Raw genomic sequence first — 19,671 nt, 5'->3', positions numbered from 1 at the left:
ATTACAAGATTAAGATTTCAATATATCACAGTAAACCTTTTGTAATACATAACAGACATCGCGTAGTAAGTAATATATATACTTGCATAAATACAACTTTAATATCTAATAACGTGACGACCATATATTAAATCTTTAAAAGAAAACTCTTTTATTCTAACATTATTGTAGAATGAATTATTGATACTTTTGTTTTCCAAAAAAAATTTCGAACGTTGAAGGGATTTTGATATGTCAAAAATGGATTTTGATTAACCTTTAGTCAAGCAAAACCAGTTTGAATGGCCTTTATATGAATTTGCAAATGTACATAGAGATTAGAAGTTCAATAATGTTGACTAGAGTTATTGAAACTCCTCTAGAAAAGTCATAGCTAGTTTTAGAAATCTTCATTTCTGAAGGAGTGGAAGTGTAAGTACAAAACTTGATATAAGGAATCTTCAATTCTTGGATTAGCCAATATTCTTGGAGGAGTAAAATTCAAAGTTGCCAAATTATTTGTGATTAACTCAACAAATTTACACTTAACTACCCTATGTCCTTCTATATATACATCATTCCAACCCCACTTTCTCTCAACTAACATCTCCCTCCATCTCTCTGTCTCTCTCTCTGCTCCACATTTTTTTTCTCTATATCATTGAGTTAATTACAAAGATCTTAAATATACTAAAAATCTTTAAAAACCATGATGCAAATTGGATCAACAGTTCCGGCACACAATCTTCAAATATTTCAGGCAAGATTTGCCGTTAATTGTAATGGGTCATCAGTAAAACCAGCAATTAAGGCTTGTACATCAACCACCAAGATCACAAGACAACATTTATCAAATCTTGAAAAACTTATAGGGACAGAGAAACCTCAGGCGGCCACCCAACCGGAATCAAAGGTTGCCGATAATGGGTTGCCGGAGAGTAGAGTAAAGGGTCTTTTAGAAGCACTAAATTTGCCTCAAATTTGGCCGGAAAGTAAGGCAGCTGAGGATATGTCTCCTCGCCGCCTAAACCGGCTAAAACGATTGTTGTCCAAAAATGGGATCGAATATTCCCCACGCAATAGTCTAGCTTGTCGCTGGAGAGAGTATCATGGGAGTAATAATTGGGAGGGTTTGCTTGACCCTCTTGATGAGAATCTCCGGAGAGAAATGGTACGGTATGGTGAGTTTATTCAAGCGGCGTATCATTGTTTTCATTCTGATCCCGCCACTTCGGGTAAGGAAGCTCCTTCTCCCCGACAAGTGGCGGTTCCTGACAAGTCGTACAGGGTTACCAAGACCCTGTACGCCACCTCGTCGGTGGGCTTACCTGATTGGGTTGACAAGGTGGCCCCGGATCTTGAGTGGATGACACAACGTACTAGTTGTATCGGATACGTGTCGGTTTGTGAAGATGAAAGAGAAATTTATAGAATGGGACGAAGGGATATAGTAATATCCCTTCGTGGTACAGCCACATGTTTAGAATGGGTTGAAAACATGCGGGACCTACTAGTAAAAATCCCAGGGGAGGCAAACGCCAAAGTACAATGCGGGTTTTTAAGTCTGTACAAGACCGCCGGAGCTCATGTTGAGAGCTTGGCAGAGTCTGTGGTTACAGAAGTCAAACGGTTAACTGAGTTATACAAAGGAGAAAACCTGAGTATCACCGTGACCGGGCACAGTCTTGGTGCGGCTTTGGCCTTATTAGTGGCCGATGACCTTAGCACTTGTGCCCAAGACATGCCGCCAATAGCAGTTTACACCTTTGGCGGCCCCCGTGTTGGAAACCGTGCTTTCACAAAGCGTCTTAGCTCCCAAAACGTCAAAGTACTACGGATTGCAAATTCGCAAGATATCATTACCCGGGTTCCAGGAATGTTTGTTAGTGAAGAACTTGACAAAAAATTACGACAAACCAAAGGCGCTCAAAAAGTGTTGGACATACTCGATAACAACATGCCATGGGCATATGCTCACGCCGGAAAAGAACTACGAGTCGACACAAAAAAATCTCCATTTCTTAAACCGGATGCTGATGTGTCATGTTGCCATGACTTAGAAGCATACTTACACTTGGTAGATGGTTATATGGCATCAAATTGTCCATTTAGAGCAAATGCCAAACGAAGCTTGGTGAAGTTGCTACATGAACAAAACTCAAATGTGAAGAAACTATACACAAGCAAAGCAAAGGGGTTGAAGTTAAATTTAAATTTAGATAGGGATATGCAAATGTCAAATTGTTTGCCGAGTCCATCATAACTTGTCCAACGCCTGCTTTTTGTAGTCTTTTAGATCTTTTTTTCAAGAAGGGTAAATATACTTCTTGTTGATATATATATATATGTATCTCGTTGGTCTCAATGCCTCATGTTATTATATTGTGGTATTTATGGCTTATGACATCTATCAAAATCTTGATTTTTTGCTAAACATTGTGCATTTGTGCCCATATGAACTACCAGTATATGCCATCCAAGTTATGTTTGTTTCTTGAAAGCTGGAAATTACTTGCATGATTGTTTGAGATATACGCTACAAGAAGAAAACAAATACTAGAAAAATACCATAAGTTCTTTTAAAAATTTCGCAGTAATTTAATTTAATAATACTGTATCAAATGATGACAATTACGAGTAGTTTTTTCCCAAATCTTATACTCCGTAGTTTTTCCCAAATTTAATAATGCTGTAACAATGTCTCATAAAATACAATTAATAAATTAAAGGCTTAATCTCTACCTGGTTAATTAATTTGTTACGGTCGGTAATAATAGTTTTGCTAGCAAATTTGAAATTATATCATGCAAGTTTTGGTTTTGCCTAGCCAAATTTACCAATTTGCACCTACAAGTTTGTTATTTCATTTAATTTTCTTTGGTATTTGACTAGTTACAATTTACAAGTCTCAATTTTTTATTATTTTTTCCGTCTATCTTCTTTTTCTAAGGTTTTAACACTTTTATACTTTTCTTAACAAAAACAGAAGATAACTAAGGAGACGAGAGAGTTTATGTGTGCTAGTCTAGCTACTTGGTACATGCTTTAACACATGGGTATTTAAGATTATCTAGTATTAACATAGATTTGTCATTTATCAGATTTTCAATATTAAACTTAAATTTTCAATATTGATTTTAAATATTTTTCTAAAATATTCTTTCTATATATTTATTCTATATTTACTTAAAATAATTATAATATCTTTTCTTTCTTCTCAAATCTCAACCAATTATTTTTTTTATACTCTCCTCCATAAATCATTTTATTTTTCTAATTCATTCAAAAACTTTTATCTCAAAAACCGTCCATCGATAAATTATATAAAAATTATATAGGTGTTCTTAAAATATCATATTCTTTCATTAGAGTGGTCATTCGATATACTTTCGACGAATTTTTAAATCCGATAGTGGAGTCCGTACGGCTAAGGATGGAGTCCGTCAGGTAGATCACCCCATCACTGGCACCGCCGCCGCCGCCATTACATCACCACCCTGTCATCACCTCTATCACTGTCGCAACATGCAGGTACCGTTCTCGTAAAAAAAATACAAAATAAAGAAATAGGAGATGAGATTAAAAATAATAAGTATTGATTTATTTTATTGAAAAACATAGTTTAAAGTATTAACATATATATATTGTCGGATTTTTCTATGTTTTACAAGGGTAATCACACTTCTCGATCATGGTAGTTTTTAATATATGACTTTTTTTTTAGTTTGAAAATGGAAACAAAAGAGAAAAATAAAGGAATGTTACTTTCTTTTTCTTTGCGCGTTTTGGTCGGAGAAGAAACCTAAAGGAATGTTACTTGCTTATCAGCATTTCTTACTTTGTGGCCAATTATGAGAGAATTAATTTGATATGAAATTAAAAATGTCAATTCATAAATAAAAATCTTTCAACAGTTGAAAATAGCCTTGATGAAATAAAAAATCTTCTTAGCTTTTTCTTTCTTTTCCCTACATGCACAACACGAAATTCTAATCTTTAGCTTTTCTCTTTAATTATCCCAACCAGAGAAAAGTTGATGGTTTCATATCTCCATTAACTAAAAAAAACATAGTCAAGGTGAAACATAGAATAGAATATAGAATAAAGTTATATTATATGCATTGACATCTACACGTTGTATAAGAAATAACGACATCCTTTTAAAGTTAATTTTACTGACTTTGCCTACGCAATTGACTTTTCGGCTGGTCTAGTTTACATGGCCACTAGTTTAATTTTTTTTATTATTTTTCAATAGTTTGTTTAAATAGTACAAGGAGAACATGACATTAATTAGAATAGAAAATACGAAGAATTTTGAAATTAACACCAAACTTCATTTCTTTATAATTTAAAATGGGCTGGCTGAATGGCATGTGTCATGATTAAGACGCATTCGTACAAATTACAACGTTAAGTGAATATGTATAATCAGGGGCGGATCCACTTGAATACCAATGGAGGTAATGCCCCCGATAACATTGAAAATTTTAATACCAATACCATAAGCATTTATGGTACATACGGCCAAATTTTACTATTGCCCCCAGCTTATTTTCTCAATACCCTCATTTAATTAAATAAAGTCTAGTAAAAGCAATGAAACACTAATACATCGATTGTCATATTTTAATATTTTATAATACTTTTTACACACTTGTAGACTTGTAGACTTGTACTCTTGTAATCCTACTTCACCATAGTCTTACATTTTTAGTTCTATCTTATAAAAGGCTCTACATTTTTAGATACATATATCATTAATTATGTGAAAGGAGTACAGTTAGTTGCATATATATTTTTAACCAATTAAGATTTTTTTTTCTAAAAATTTAATGGCTGTTTTTATCTAAAACTATAATAAATAAATAATAAGGTTTTTTTTAATATATATTTTAGATACATATGACGTCCTTAGGAGTAAAATTTAAGTTTATTATCTTAATAGAATTACCAAAAAATATAGGACTCGACGAGTCCAGGTCTAAGGTTGAAACGAAGATTTTTAAACAGGTCCATAAGACCAAAATTACCTAAACCCGGGTCATACCCGACCCGTTGTTATTACTAGTCATCAAATAAGTTTTTATGCCCTCACTTAGACGAAATCCTGGATCCGCCTCTGTGTATAATCCTTTAATAAAGGGAATTGATATTCGTACCATATGTTGTGATAAATCTACCACACATGTGCTTTAATAACTTGTACAGTGTATTCAAAAAGTTGTACTGTGTGGTAGATTCATCAAAATATGTGGTACGAATATCATTACCCTTTATAAAGGGTGTATACAGGTTCTTTCATGGCGATTAACATAAAAATTAGAAGTTCCTTTTAAATTAGTAAATAATTTATCATTTTAAAGATTAACTTAAAAATCATTTTAAAACTATTAGATACTGATATTTGGAATCCACTTTTTTTATTATTTTTTTTTTTCCAAATTTTGCCCCATTTTTTCATATATTTTCATTTAATAGTTAAAAGAATTTATAAGCTTTTATTTTAAAAGAATTTATCATTTTCTTTTAAATTATTCTACTTTTTATTTCTTTTTATTAATAACATACCTATAAAAAGAAAACATCAACATATAGTCTTGGTTTTAGCAATGTACGAGTTAATCTATCTATCAACCTATGATAAGATGAGTTTGTGCTTCCTAATTAAATTCTTAATAGACAAATTATAAATGGGATAATTAATCATCCAGCAGTATGGTACTCCTCTTTTTACATTCATCGTTTCCTTCTGCTCCACATAATTAGATAAATAATCATCTCTCCTATGAATGTGAGATTGGAGTTTGAAAGATAAGAACAGATACCGTTCTTATACTTTCCCATTGTAAATATATATCCGTATATGTATGATGTATGATATATACTTGCGTTAAGAAAAATGCTACTCGATAAATTACAATAAACACAAACTAATCGGCAATAAGCATATTCGAACAGTGGTGGTGCTGATCAAGACAAAATCACAGAAAGTAAACCACTAAAGCTTGTGGCCTACCTAGTGATGCTTCTAAATAATTCGACAACGTACCACCACGACAAAAGAAGCAGACGCCAAAACGGAGATAGTGGAGACATGACCAGAATTTAGATTTTAGCCATTTAGAGTAAGATCTTTATTATTTCAATATATGCTCATCTATTGTATCATTATTCTCTAACTTTTTTAAATCTTAATTTCATATTATTTTGTGTTAGATAATGTAGAGAGTAGAGATACAAATGTATCATTTTCTAACCTTTTTTAATCATAATTTCAATTAAGAAATTACATATCAATTATAAATTAATTACAAATCGTTTGATAAGTCAACAAATTTTAGTGGTGTGACGTACTATTTATATAAAGGTTCACTTAAAAAGTTAAAAGTAAAAAAGTTAAAAATTCTCTAATGTATTTTAGACAAGATTTCACAAAAAATTCTGGCCAACCAAAACTATGTTCATCGAAGTTGCAAGTTGCTCGTAAATTTTCACGGAAATAAGCTAAATTTTTGGACTATAAGAGGGGAGGGAGTGGTCGCGCGGTGTGCTTCCCTGCAAGCGGCATCGCGCGGACACACTGCCGCCGGCCATTCCCCGCAAGTGAGAGGCAAAGAAATTCAGGGAAGAACCCCGATGGGGGAAGAAAAGAGAGAAAAAGAAGGGGAAGAGAGAGGGAAGAAAGAGAAGGAGTGTGATTGGTGGATATGTTAGTGGTGGGGCCCACTAACAGCTAAAAAAAATTATAATTAATTTATAACCATTTCACCTTTTTCACTATAAATACACAACATTTTTAACACAAACAGACGCCAATTTTATCATTCTTTTTCTTTTTCTTCTTATTTCTTTACAAAATTTATAAAAATTAGATCCAAACAAAAATAAAAAAAGCTCTTTCTTCAAGAATAATCGAAAATCGTTTGTTTAATTTCCCTCAACCCCTCCCAAATCAACACTTTTCTCTACCTCCTCTTAATCAACAATATTCTCAACCTTCCATAAATCAACAATATTCTCAACCTCTTCCAAATCAATAATACTCTCAATCTCACAATAATATTCAACAATTTTCTCAATCTTCTTCTTCTACTTACATCCCACAACCCGCTTCTCCAAATTATGCGTTCAATATGCCTCCACCTCCGCCAATGGATGCTCGAAACTTCACGCCATGGCGGCACTACACGAACCGTCCATGGTATTTTGCCAAAGTGGATAACGATGAATGCGATTATGGGTCTCTTCAACGACATTCACATCCAAATGATAAATACTTATTATATACTTTTGAATACTTTTGAATACTTATATATTACATATATATTATATACTTTATATATATATACTTACGTAATACTTTATATATGTATATTTACGGAATACTTATATATTGTATACTTTTTTATATACTTTGTAGAAACGTGCCAAGGGTAGTGGGTGCAACGATTTGGACGTCCAAAATGAGGCGATAAGATTGTTTAAGAAACGAACCAAAAAAGATTTTGGTCATATGGGAGAATGGAAGGTCGTGAATACTCGTGACAAATGGAAAGATCAAGAATGTTTCGCCGAAGTATGGAGGCTAGTTCTTCTTCACGAATATGGAGGCTAGTTCTTCTTCAAAAAAGAGTCGACGGAGTATGATTCGGCTAGCAATGAGAACATCCTTCCCGACATGAACGAAGACCCATCCCCTCCCATTGTTTCTTCCTTCAAGTCAAGAAAAAAGCACACCACATCTTCTTCCTCTCATGATGTTGCAGCCGATGATATTAGCGCCTACACGCCCGAAAAACGTGAGTATTTGGTGCTTAAACGCGAGAAGGATCCATTGGTGAAAGAATTTTGGGCTATACAAATCGACGCCTCGAAGTCGAAGTCTCGACAAAGGGATTTGCGGTTTTTTACCGACTCTCATGCTCACGTCACCGATCCGTATCAACGGGAACTCATTAGCGAGAAACGTGAAATCGCTCAAAAGTACGGATGGTGATGTGACTTTTAGTTTTTTTTTTACGGTCTATTTTTTTTTCCTTTTTTTATTTCGGCTTTATTTTAAATTTGTAGGAAATGTTTGTTTTTAATTTTAAGTATTTTAATGTTTGTTTTAGTTTTTAATGAATATTAAAATTAAATGAAAAAGAAATGAAATGGTATTAAAAAAATGAAAAAAAAAATGATAAGGTGGAAATTGGGAGAAGATGGAGAAAGTAGCCTCAGTGATTTGAGGAAAATAGGAGAAGATTAAGGAAAATTGAGTTGAAAGGCTTTTATTGGTTGGTGTTGGAGAAAGAAGGGTGACCACTCCCCACCCTAATATGCACGTGACATGTACTCTTGCTCACACACGGACTGCCCATTAGACAATCCCTGAATTTTTCGACTCATATTAGATTTTTATGACATGCATAGACATGCCAAAATTAAATTATTGATGTTGAAATATTTTAAATCATGTTACCTTGAAAAGTGGGTTGTAGCTTGATTCATGACACTCACGATTGACAAGTTATAAATCCAATATCTATAGTCCATATATAAACAAATTATCTCTCTTTAAATTAAACACTTTACCTTTAAATTTTCTATTTTATCCTTTTAATTTACACCACCACCAAACACTTTAATTCTGAAATATCAAAAATGTCCTTAAGAAAACCTTACACCCGATTTGTCTCCCTCCCTTCCCCTGAAGCTGCTCACATATTATACAAAAAACACACCCATACATCCCAGAACAAAACACACACATAAATCCTCTCGGAACTGCCTCTCTCTAAAACACACGTAGCCACCGCCCCCCAAAACTGTCGTCGTCTGCGCCGTCTAAAACACACATAGCCATAGGTACGGTGATCCTGTAACTACGCAGGTACCGCTAATTAACCAATATTTTTTTCATATGCCCTGCCGCATCGCGCGGATACAAAGCTAGTAGGTACTATACACGCCCACGTTATAAAGAGAGACATTTATATCAACTCTGATCGACGCGGATAAAGTGATAGGATAGATATTTATATTTTTTATTTATTATATGTTTACAAGTTACAACATAAAAAAACTTTTATATTTTCATTTCACTTATATTAATGTTTATCGTCACATATGTAGAAACTTTCAAATCAGTAAATTATAAGTACGCCTACGTTTTTTTTCCGTCTGCTTTTTCAAAAATTTATGTAATGTAAATCCAAATCATCTTAAAAAACTTATCCACAATTTTGAAATTTATCTCAAAACTACCACCCAAGTTTTATTAAACTTATAAAAAGTTTATGGAAAATCAATCAATCAATTGTGTTGTTATAATAACCCGTACGTCATCTTATATAATTTGTACAATCTTATAATTATATACAAAAAAGGTGGAGCAAAAGAGTCGTGTTGATATCTAAAGTAATTGAAAGCATAATGTGTGAATGTGCGACATGTCTTCCAATCTCTTCTTTAAAAATTTGGTATTTGAATGCCACCTCGCTAGATTGCAACGTAGCATCAGATTGTAGTAGTTAGATATCAATTAAATGAAAACGTATTCACATGTTTGAAGGCAATGTTTGATAGTATTGTATCAACACTAAATTATAAAATATTTTACTTATATTATAAAGTCTATATTTTAAGTACATTAAGTTTAGAATACTATTCTTTTACCTTACCATTTCCATGCTTACAAAAATTACAACTGTTATCATCTCAATTATCAACTACCTTTAGTGCTACTGACAACATTTTCTAATGTGATATTTGACATTTTGACTTACAGTTTACAAAATGAAACAAAAAGATAATTATCAATCCTGACCACATCATCATATATCATATATACAATAAGTTACGTTATCTATATCTATACTTCTATATCTATCTATCTATCTATATCTATACTCTTCTATAAAGAATATTGACTTTTTATTTTTATAAATTAAACATATTTTTCAATATTCCCATAATATCCCTTATACGCCACTCTATCTTTAAACCAAAATACCCTCAAACGTTTTTCAACTAACAAAAAACCAAACGCTAACCCTAAACCAACTCCATACCCCTCCTTCGTTTCTCCCAACGCTAACCCTAAACCAACTTTATACCCCTCCCTCGTTTCTCTCTTCTCTGCTAACAGCACCGCCAACTTCCCCCATCACCACCACCACCATTAAGCCACCACAAATCGATCAACTTCTCAAGGCCTCACCTGTCGTCGTTTCCTCTGTTCACCTATTTTTTAACTTCTCACAATTAATTCATTTTCTATATTTGAATAATGTAGTGGCATTTGTGTTAGGTATTGTTCATTCCCTAACACTGCCGCTTGAATCACCAACCACCGCCGCCGTAATCTCACAAATCGATGATGGAGCTCACAAATCTGATCTTAAATCGATAATGGATTTCCCAACCACCACCGCCGGAATCTCACAAATGGTTTACGACATTTGTTTATTTTTGTTTTCTCTTTCTGTTGTTTGCTTGAATTTCCCAAACGTTGCCGGATTCTTATGGGTTATATATGGTAATTGTTTCTTTGTTAATGATGAAGGGGAAAAACAAGATTAGTAAGTGTCGGGATTGATGACTCACAATATTTTAAGTTACTTTGTATAAACATAAGCATCGATAAAGGCTTATTTCTGGTTTGATATATTTGTTGATTTTTAGTTACTTTAGTAGGCATTGTTGAAGTTATTGTTCGATTTTCACATAAACTATAAACTGGGGCAATGGACTAGCTTGACAGAGTTTTTGAAGGCACTTATCACGAAATTTCAGGAAGGCAATATAATTGAAAATATGGACATGATACCTCATGGGTAATGGTCAAATTTATAATTCTTTCATATTCTTTTTATTGTAAATTTCTGATCATTCTAGCATAGTTGTGTTAAGCTTATTGTTTTTAAACCGGTAGGTTTCACAGCCAGAGATTGGAGATTTTGACGGAGCTATTGCAATTATGGTCATCATCTCATATCGCCCATGTTTTATATTGTCTAAACCTTCTAGCCACAACGCGCGTGCACTAAGCCAGACATGTATATCCATTTTTAGAAACTTGATGTAAAAGAGAAACATGACTCCATAGTGGAAGCGTTTTAATGTGATGCAAGTTTTCTTCTTCTACTTAAAAAGTTAAAAAATGGGTATATGAATAAGATTTTCTTTGTTTCAAATTATATAAAGTGAACAAATGTTTGATTTAAATATATTTGATCTAATATGGATATTCGTTTTCAAACTCTCTCCGTAACTTCCAAGATATCTACTTAGACATCTTCGAACATGATATTACTTAATGTAAACCACCATTTGACCATTTTGACGATGGTTTCATAAAATGTAAAACAATTCATTCATAACTTTGAAACACATGTATAAAAATGAGTGATGAACAATATAAAAAGCTACTACTATTTAGCCCAATAACACTAGTAGTAGCCCAAAATGTAAACAAAACCCAACCCAACCCACATTACACGAAAACAAAAAACCCTGTGTAGGGTTTTAAAATCAGCTCTTCACACCCTCATTTTCTCATCTCTCTCTCTCTCTCTGCCGCTTCGGCTAGGGTTTACTGTTATTTTCTCTCTCTCACACACACACAAACACTGTCTCTATATATTTCTTGTATATCACCTATTAATGGGGTTTTGATTTTATTTCTTTGAGATTATAATTCTTAAGTCATATATTGAAAAACCCATTTTTTGTGCTATTGAAAAATGGCCTCAAGAAACCCATTTGATCTTTTGGTTGATGATGATAACGATGACGTCACTCAGCTCATTGCCAAGCTTCCGGTTGCTGCTCCGGCTAAGAAAGCTCCGGCTGCCGGTGGTTTGACTGCTAAGCCTGCTCCTAAGAAAGCTCCGGCTGGTATATTCCTCTCTCTCTTTATATATATATGTATATATATATTGTATATGTATTAAATGAACTAAAAATAAATAAGTTTGTGACATGGTTAGCTGTAGTTGAGATTCTTATAATTGAAAGTATTGCTATGATGTTTTTGTTAATAATTATAATAATAATAATAATAATAATAATAATAATAATAATAATAATAATAATAATAATAATATATCACTTAGAATTGATAGCCAATCTACGTATATTGAGCTGCTTTTTGTTTTTTTTTTTTTTTATATAAAGCGAGGATAAACACATTTTTTAATCGTACTTTACTAGTTATAGGATCTTGTAATAGAAAGACAGGACTTGATATGAAGGATTAAGGTGTATTTTGATATCTTACTTGACTGAGTGTTGTTTACATTAGTATTATTTTGTTATTGAGGGTGATAAAACAAGTTCAAAATACATATTAATCAATACATACATAGACATATATATATATATTTATATACCATGTGATTTGAGGATACTCATAGATAGAATTAGGGTGATTTCAGTTGGCAATATGATTGTGTAAGCAAATAAAATACTGGCAATATGTTTATCATTGTTGTTTTTTTTTTTTTATATTTGTAGTGCAAGAGTTCAAGACTGAGAGGGGTGGAGGTCGCGCTGGTAGTCGTGGTGCAGGCCGTGGTGGCCGTGGAGGACGCGGCTTTAACCGTGATTCCGCTAACAATGAGAACACTAATGGAAACACCAATGGCTTCAATGGAGGTTACATGCCTACAGCTGACGGAGAGGTTGATAAGTTCTCTGAGAGACGTGGATTCAGTTCTTCCCGTGGCGCTTATCGTGGTGGTCGTCGTGGTGGTTATGCAAATGGGGATATGGATGGTGAACGCCCTAGAAGGGTTTTTGAACGCCGCAGTATGACTGGTCGTGGGTAAGAAAGCTATTCGATATGTTAACCTTTTGAGATTAAAACGTTATGCCTGAAAAATGAAAGTTTTTTTTAGTTGGCCACTTCTTCTAAGCTGCTTTTTTGTTAATGCAGTAATGATCTTAAGCGTGATGGTGCTGGTCGTGGTAACTGGGGATCTCCCACTGCAGTTCCTAAGTAAGTATACATTTTTTAGCTTTCAAAATTGCAGTTTTATATCTGTGTTTATCTTTAACATGCTACACTAGCTATGATATTACTTGTTTTTCTAATTTGGTTAATACCCATGGGTCAATAATATTGTTTATGAGAATATATGAGGCACAATAAAAAAATAGACTGTAAAAAAACATGCCAGATCCAGTTGTTATTTTCATCTATTTGTCTTGATATTGTGAAGCTATAATATAAAGGGACCTATTTATTTGTTATATAGTGGATGTGGGTACCGTTAAGTTAGTGGTCTCTATATTATCTATGGTATTGCTTATTTTTTTAATTTGTTTTGATTTTATTTTAGGGTGCTCGATGAACCTGTGGCTGAGCCTGAGAAGAATGAAGAGCCTGAGAAGCCTGCTGCACAAGAAGATGGTGTTGATGCCAACAAGGAAAACCCTGCACCTGAGGCAGAGGTGAAAGAGCCTGAGGAAAAGGTGAACCTTTGTTGTTTATAAAGTGTTTATGTTCAGTTGCTATGTTATTTTTATCTATAGACCTGATGTGTATTATGTTAAAAACTAGCTATGAAGAGATTATGTATTTGAAAGTAGAGAGTGCTTAAGATTCCTTTGTGCTCTGAGTATTTTCATAAGCGTTTCCAATTGTAGGTGAAAATCTTGAGTATCTTGTTAAGACTAATCAGTAAGTGTTGTAAGAACTGGTCATTTTGAAATCTGGTCTTACATTCTGATAATCTGAACTTGATGGCTTTTTTTTGCTTGTTTGGGCACTAGTTTTGTTACATGTTTAGTATATAGTTTGGATAGATATTATTTTTAAGAATTTTCTTCTCTTAGGTCAAATACCTACTCTATGTTTGTTGAACATTGTTTTACAGGAAATGACACTTGAAGAGTATGAGAAGGTTTTAGAGGAGAAGAGAAAAGCCTTGCAAACACTAAGAGCCGAGGAAAGAAAGGTTGGGTTGGACAAAGATCTAGAAAAAATGCAATTGTTATCCAGCAAGAAGAGCGAGGAGGAAATCTTTGTTAAACTGGTACATTTTCTTTGCAGTTCAAGAATATGCAGTTGTATTTCCCAAATGATTTGTGTTCATATACATTTCTTTGTTTTATATTATTGCTGTTTCGAGCAGGGTTCTGAGAAGGAGAAGCGCAAAGATGCTGAAAAGGAAGAAAAAGCTAAAAAGGCAAGTTTACTAATGTTTGGTTGTCATTTCATTCAAGACGTGGTAAGACGGGTAGGTTGGGTAACATGAAATTTGGGTACTTACTAATGTTTGATTGTCATTTTATTCAAGATGTGGTAAGACGGGTGGGTTGGTTAACATGAAATTTGGGTACTTCTGTAGTTTGAGTTTAGTCGGCTTGAAACACTTTTTTATCTAGTTTGATAACATAAACTAGATTTTAATATACTGGTGTTAATTTGTGAGCGTCATCATGTAGAATATTGTAATGCTTTTGACCTGTTCCAGTAGCTAATTCATTTGATTTAGAATATTGTATGCGCATTATAGGCACCTTTGGCTTGTTTCTATTTAGGTATTTTGTATCACTTTCAATTATAACTCGGTAAAACTATTATACCTAATAATTGTGTTAAGATATTTATTTGTTGAACCTTTAATTTTGCAGTCACTAAGCATCAATGAGTTTTTGAAGCCTACTGAAGAGGAAAGGAACTACAGTGGTGGCCGAGGTAGGGGTCGTGGCCGTGGTGGTCGAGCAGGATATGGTGGTGGAAACAGAATCAATGATGTGGCACCTGCCATTGAGGATGTGAAACAGTTCCCATCATTGGGGGTTAAGTGAGTTTTATTTCTTGCTTGGGTTGTCAGAGAAGATACTTTCTATTTACAATCTTGAAGTGGTGTTATGTTAAACATGTGTAAATTGTCTAGTATGGCCTTGGCTGTTTTGCTTGGTATTGGTTTACCATTCTTCAAAAGTGTAGGCCATTTTGAGGTTACCAATTTTATAGCCTTTAATATTTTGAGCTGTTACTCGATCCTCAGTTTTGAATTAGAGTCGTTATGTCCCCTTTTATTTCTCAAGTGTTAAGCTTATTAACTATGTCTTTCATTTGCCATGCTTTGGATACCCTGCTGACAACTTTATTCTAGTATTTGATAAGAGCGATTCAAAAAGACTGATTTATAGAGCCGCAGGGGTCTTCATACTTTACCCCTAGTATTACTTAGAAGGTTTCACTGTCTAATTGGAGTTGCAACGCCAATCTATTTCTATTTTAGTAACGTCAATTCCATGTATTATTTCCTGAGTCTGAAGTAATGATACTGAATCAGTCAAGTAGGCTGTCTTGATGACAGTATGTTTATGTTTTCAACTTTTGAAAAGTTGTGGCCATTTCATTTCATGTTTCTTGATTTTTTGATATTATGGTGTTGGTTTTGCATCAAAATTAGTTTTTACCTATGGCCTGGGTAGTGGCGCCTATGAGAGCTTTATTTTCTAGATAGTTAGACTTTCAGTTTGTTATTGTCTTCTTATTGATGACCTATTCTTTTGTACCTGTCTGGCTGTCTAAATAAACTTTTATCTGGGACTCTTAGGGTAGTGTTTTTAAATTTACATGATCCCTACAATTTTGTAAATTTGGAACCTCACCTAATGTGATGTGTTTCGATAAGTTTCTATGAGCTGTTAAACAGTTCATTTTTTAAATAATTTATATATAAAAGCTCATTATTTTTATAAGCATCTAAAATGAGCATTTTTTTAAAGTGCTTGTTAAGTTGAAGATTTTATACTTACAAACAAGCTAATTCATACACCCAATTCATTATATGAATATCCTATTTGACCATGTAATTAGGCTGAGAGGGAGTTGTCATATTTGCAAAAAATTGTCTACAGTCATGTTATCCTTTTAAAAATTGAATGTTTGGTTTCCCTAAATTTCAAATATTCTTTTCCTATTAGATTCGCTCGATGGTGCTTTGAAGCCGCTACCAACAGGTATCATCCCCCCCAGAACAACGTTTTCTTTCAGGCCTTTCAACCAGTCGATACGCCCCAGGAGAGCTGCTTTTGCTAAAACTCGAGCAGTTTCTTGAAAACTCGCTTCGGATATGAAACTTTGAGTATTCATAGAAGCTCTTGTTATTCCCAATAAGACGGCTTGGTAACAGATCGCTTCTTCCAAAGCGCGCCCCATTCGTTCCGCTCGCAACAATTCAATTAGTTCTCCGGGCGAAAAAACATTAGACTAGCGGGTCGGATTCCGGCATTGAATAGATCGGCAGATAAGAATATTTGTCCATCAGTAATCGAAATTACATTAGTAGGAATTCCTACTTTCACACAATTCACAGGGTTCAACAAGCAATCGATATTTCACGATCAAGGGTGTAATACTCTTGGGATAGTCTTATTACTTCAAATTCAAAGAAAGCCCGTTCTTTTTTTTCAAAATCAAAAAGAAATCAGAGATTATTCTTCTTCCTATATACTTTTCATGTATGTGAATATGAATCCGGCTTCTCTTTCTCCGTAACCAATCTTCTCACTTACGATCAACATCTTCTGGAGCGCCCAATATCCTTTCATTTTCCAAATATTTTTACGAATACGTTTTTTTGAAGAAAAGACCTCATGATAGTCAATATGGGACCTCACCACCCTCACTTCTGCTTCTATTGTAACAAAAGATTCCCCTTTTATGTGGAAAAGGCCCGTATCAATAATTATGATTTTACGTATGGACAATTCCTCAATAAGAGTAATTGAACAAACATTGAATAAAACAGTACCCGAAGATTCACAAGCGTCTGAGTATTTACAATTTATTATTTATTAATATTTTCGTTTGGTCAATCGTTGAATAAAATCAACTTAGTCATTTACGTTAACCTTTAGTTAAAAAAAAGAAAAGTTATTACGAATACAAACAGAGTGCGGCGGGATTAACGACATTTTATATGTGTCGGATTTATTTACTTACTTTTGAAGGACATTTAAACGTTAATTTTCAAAATTAAAGTGGAAAAAGGAATACCCCCTTATATTCAATATCACTATGGGGTAAAGAAGGTTCAAAAAAAAGTAACAAAAACTTTCGTTTGGTAACTTTATTAAATGGTTAACTAATTGGCGAGCTCCCGTAATAGTCGGGGCCATACCCAACCAAAAAAGGTATCTCGTATTTCTCGAAAAAGTGATTCGATTGATGGGATTTGGTATGATACTTATGAGATCGATGATCTTTATTCTATATTCTATCGAACTCACAATTTGTAGCCGCCCCTTAAACCGTATCAAGGGGTGTTTTTTCAAAAGTTCCATATATTTTTTCCAAACACTTTAAATATCATATATGCTCAAAGTAAGCATACTTATCATGTAGTCATGGTATTCAAAAGATTGTTAAGAGTTTTTTTAGAAAAAAATATATCATTTCCCATGCTGAAGCACAAGTTTATATATATCATAAGGGATGGTTTTGAAGCATGCTTTGGGTTACTTTTAACACAATCCAAGTTCGGTTATAATTCACTTGTATTTGTGCTACTCAAATGCTAGACGTGTTGATAGTCGAAGTCCTATGTTGCAGACATACCCCGTTATCATAAACACATAACCACTATGATAGAAACAATATTTATATTCTTCCTATTCTATGAAAGCAGTCTTAAAAAAAGTAAAAATATCTTTTTCTAAACAAACTCTTAACACAAAATAACCATTATATTTATACACAAGCTTTTATAACAAACCATCCATGCACGTTAATTCTTGAATTTAATATCTTTTTCTAAACACATTCTCTTAACACAAACTACTATTATATTTATACACAAGCTTTTATAACAAGCCATCCATGCACATTAATTCTTGAATTTCACCCACCATTGGTCGACTCACGTTAGATTGACATGCTAAAAAGATCTGACCCAACTTGATCCACCAAAAGCATGCTTTGGGTTACTTTTAACCCAATCCTAGGTGGGTTATATTTCACTTGTATTTGTGCTACTCAAATAGTAGACGTGTTGATAGTCGAGGTCCTATACTACAGACGTATCGTCGTTTTCATAAACACATAACCCTCGTCTTCTTCTTATTCTTAAAAAGTAGTAGTACTAAGAAAGTAAAAATATATTTCTTTCAAGAAACATTCTTAACACAAGAGTACTATTATTTTAATGCATAAATTTTTATAACAAACCATCCATGCCCGTTAATTCTTGAATGTTACCCACCATTGATCGACTCACGTTGGATTGATAGATTGAAAATTTTTAACCCTAACCTGATTCACTAAAAGTTACAGGTCAGTAATTTCAATCGATTCCAACCTGTGTGACCTGATTAATTCCACAAGTTAACGGGTTGACGAATCTAATTTGATAGTGTGTTGTGGGTCAAAGGGGTTTAATGTTATCCACTATAACAAAAGTACAAAACACATAGATAGGAATGACAATGGGTCGCGTAGTACTAAACCCAACCCCGATAAGGAATATACGACCCGAACCCGATCCGATACCCATCGGGGATAAAATTATGCCCAAAACCCGATACCTGAAACACGACCCGATAAGGATAATTATTTTTCAAAAATATTTATCAAAACTTGTATGATTTGAAAAAGGATACTACTTATTTTTGATGTTTTGAGAAATGGATGTACAAGTTATTGAACATAGATACAAATTTTGTTGATATTAGTATGGAATATAGATTCAAAACTAATTACTTATAAATATATAGATATAGGTATTGATATCATGTCGGGGTAGACATGTACCAGTCCCTGCTCCGAACGGGTTCAGGTATCAGGTTTCCCCGCCGGTTCGGTTTTTTTTTTTTCATCCCTACACATAGGCTCTTGTTAAACTTGATTAGTAATTACTAAATGAATATTTAATCATTTTTTTTATTACAATTCTTTAAAAAAAAAAAAGCAAAGGCGCTACAAGTTCCAAGTTCCAATCAAACCCCCCTCTCCGTCTGTTTTCCCCCTGCTACGGCTTATCCCGCCATCCATCTCCGCCGCTCTCATCACAACTGTCATTCATCTCCGCCGCATCCATCGCCTAATTGGTTCGTTTTCTTTAATTAGTTGTATCGTTAATTTCAAATACTTATTTTATTTTATGGATCTTAAATCTCCAATATTATTATTCGATTGAGGTTTTCTTTTTCTTTGTTGTGGGTAAGAATTTGAGGTTTATCATCATCTGTAACAAATTCTTGAAACCATAATCTTTTCTTGGCTTGGTAACAATCTTTAATTCCATTTTATTGCAGTGACAATGTTTTTGTGACCTCATTCTTGACAGATTCGAGCCTGGAAGTTTCTTATTCTTTTTATCCAAAATAAATAACCGCCGTCTACTTATAATTTGAGAACACTTTTAATAATCGAGCTAATATGAGGCTGTTAGGCACCTAAGTTGGGTGAAAAACCCCTCACATACTTTTTTTTAAACCATAAAAATCATATGACCCCTAACATTTATTCAAAATATTAAAATACCAAACATTTATTCAAAATATTAAAATACCAAACATTTATTCAAAATATTAAAATATTGGTATGTCAGGTGTTTTTCACCAAGTTGGGTGCATAACAGCCCATATTCATTTTTCTCATATATATATACAGGGCAGAACCGAGTTTCATAATGTTTGTCTGTAGTTTCATGTTAAACATTTAGTCTTCTTTTTTCTACT

At 33.6% G+C, this 19,671-nt stretch overlaps 2 protein-coding genes across 2 annotated transcripts; both read left to right on the top strand.

Moving 5' to 3' along the window:
* Positions 1-595: 595 nt before the first annotated feature.
* LOC122602857 (phospholipase A1-Ibeta2, chloroplastic-like) lies at positions 596-2,344 on the top strand. Its single transcript, XM_043775465.1, has one exon. The coding sequence runs from the start codon at positions 689-691 to the stop codon at positions 2,240-2,242; it is 1,554 nt and encodes a 517-aa protein (XP_043631400.1). The 5' UTR covers positions 596-688; the 3' UTR covers positions 2,243-2,344.
* A 9,193-nt stretch (positions 2,345-11,537) lies between these two features.
* Positions 11,538-15,018, top strand: LOC122606831 (RGG repeats nuclear RNA binding protein A-like). Its single transcript, XM_043779707.1, has 7 exons — positions 11,538-11,865; positions 12,484-12,793; positions 12,905-12,967; positions 13,311-13,443; positions 13,848-14,006; positions 14,106-14,159; positions 14,608-15,018. Exons 1-7 carry the CDS (start codon positions 11,712-11,714, stop codon positions 14,782-14,784), a joined length of 1,050 nt encoding a protein of 349 aa, XP_043635642.1. The 5' UTR covers positions 11,538-11,711; the 3' UTR covers positions 14,785-15,018.
* The last annotated feature ends 4,653 nt before the right edge of the window (positions 15,019-19,671 follow it).

Source organism: Erigeron canadensis, chromosome 1, assembly GCF_010389155.1.
Source record: "Erigeron canadensis isolate Cc75 chromosome 1, C_canadensis_v1, whole genome shotgun sequence".
Lineage (NCBI taxonomy): Eukaryota > Viridiplantae > Streptophyta > Magnoliopsida > Asterales > Asteraceae > Erigeron > Erigeron canadensis.
The sequence above is the reverse complement of the archived record's forward strand: the minus strand, read 5'-3'. Positions and strand labels throughout refer to the sequence as shown.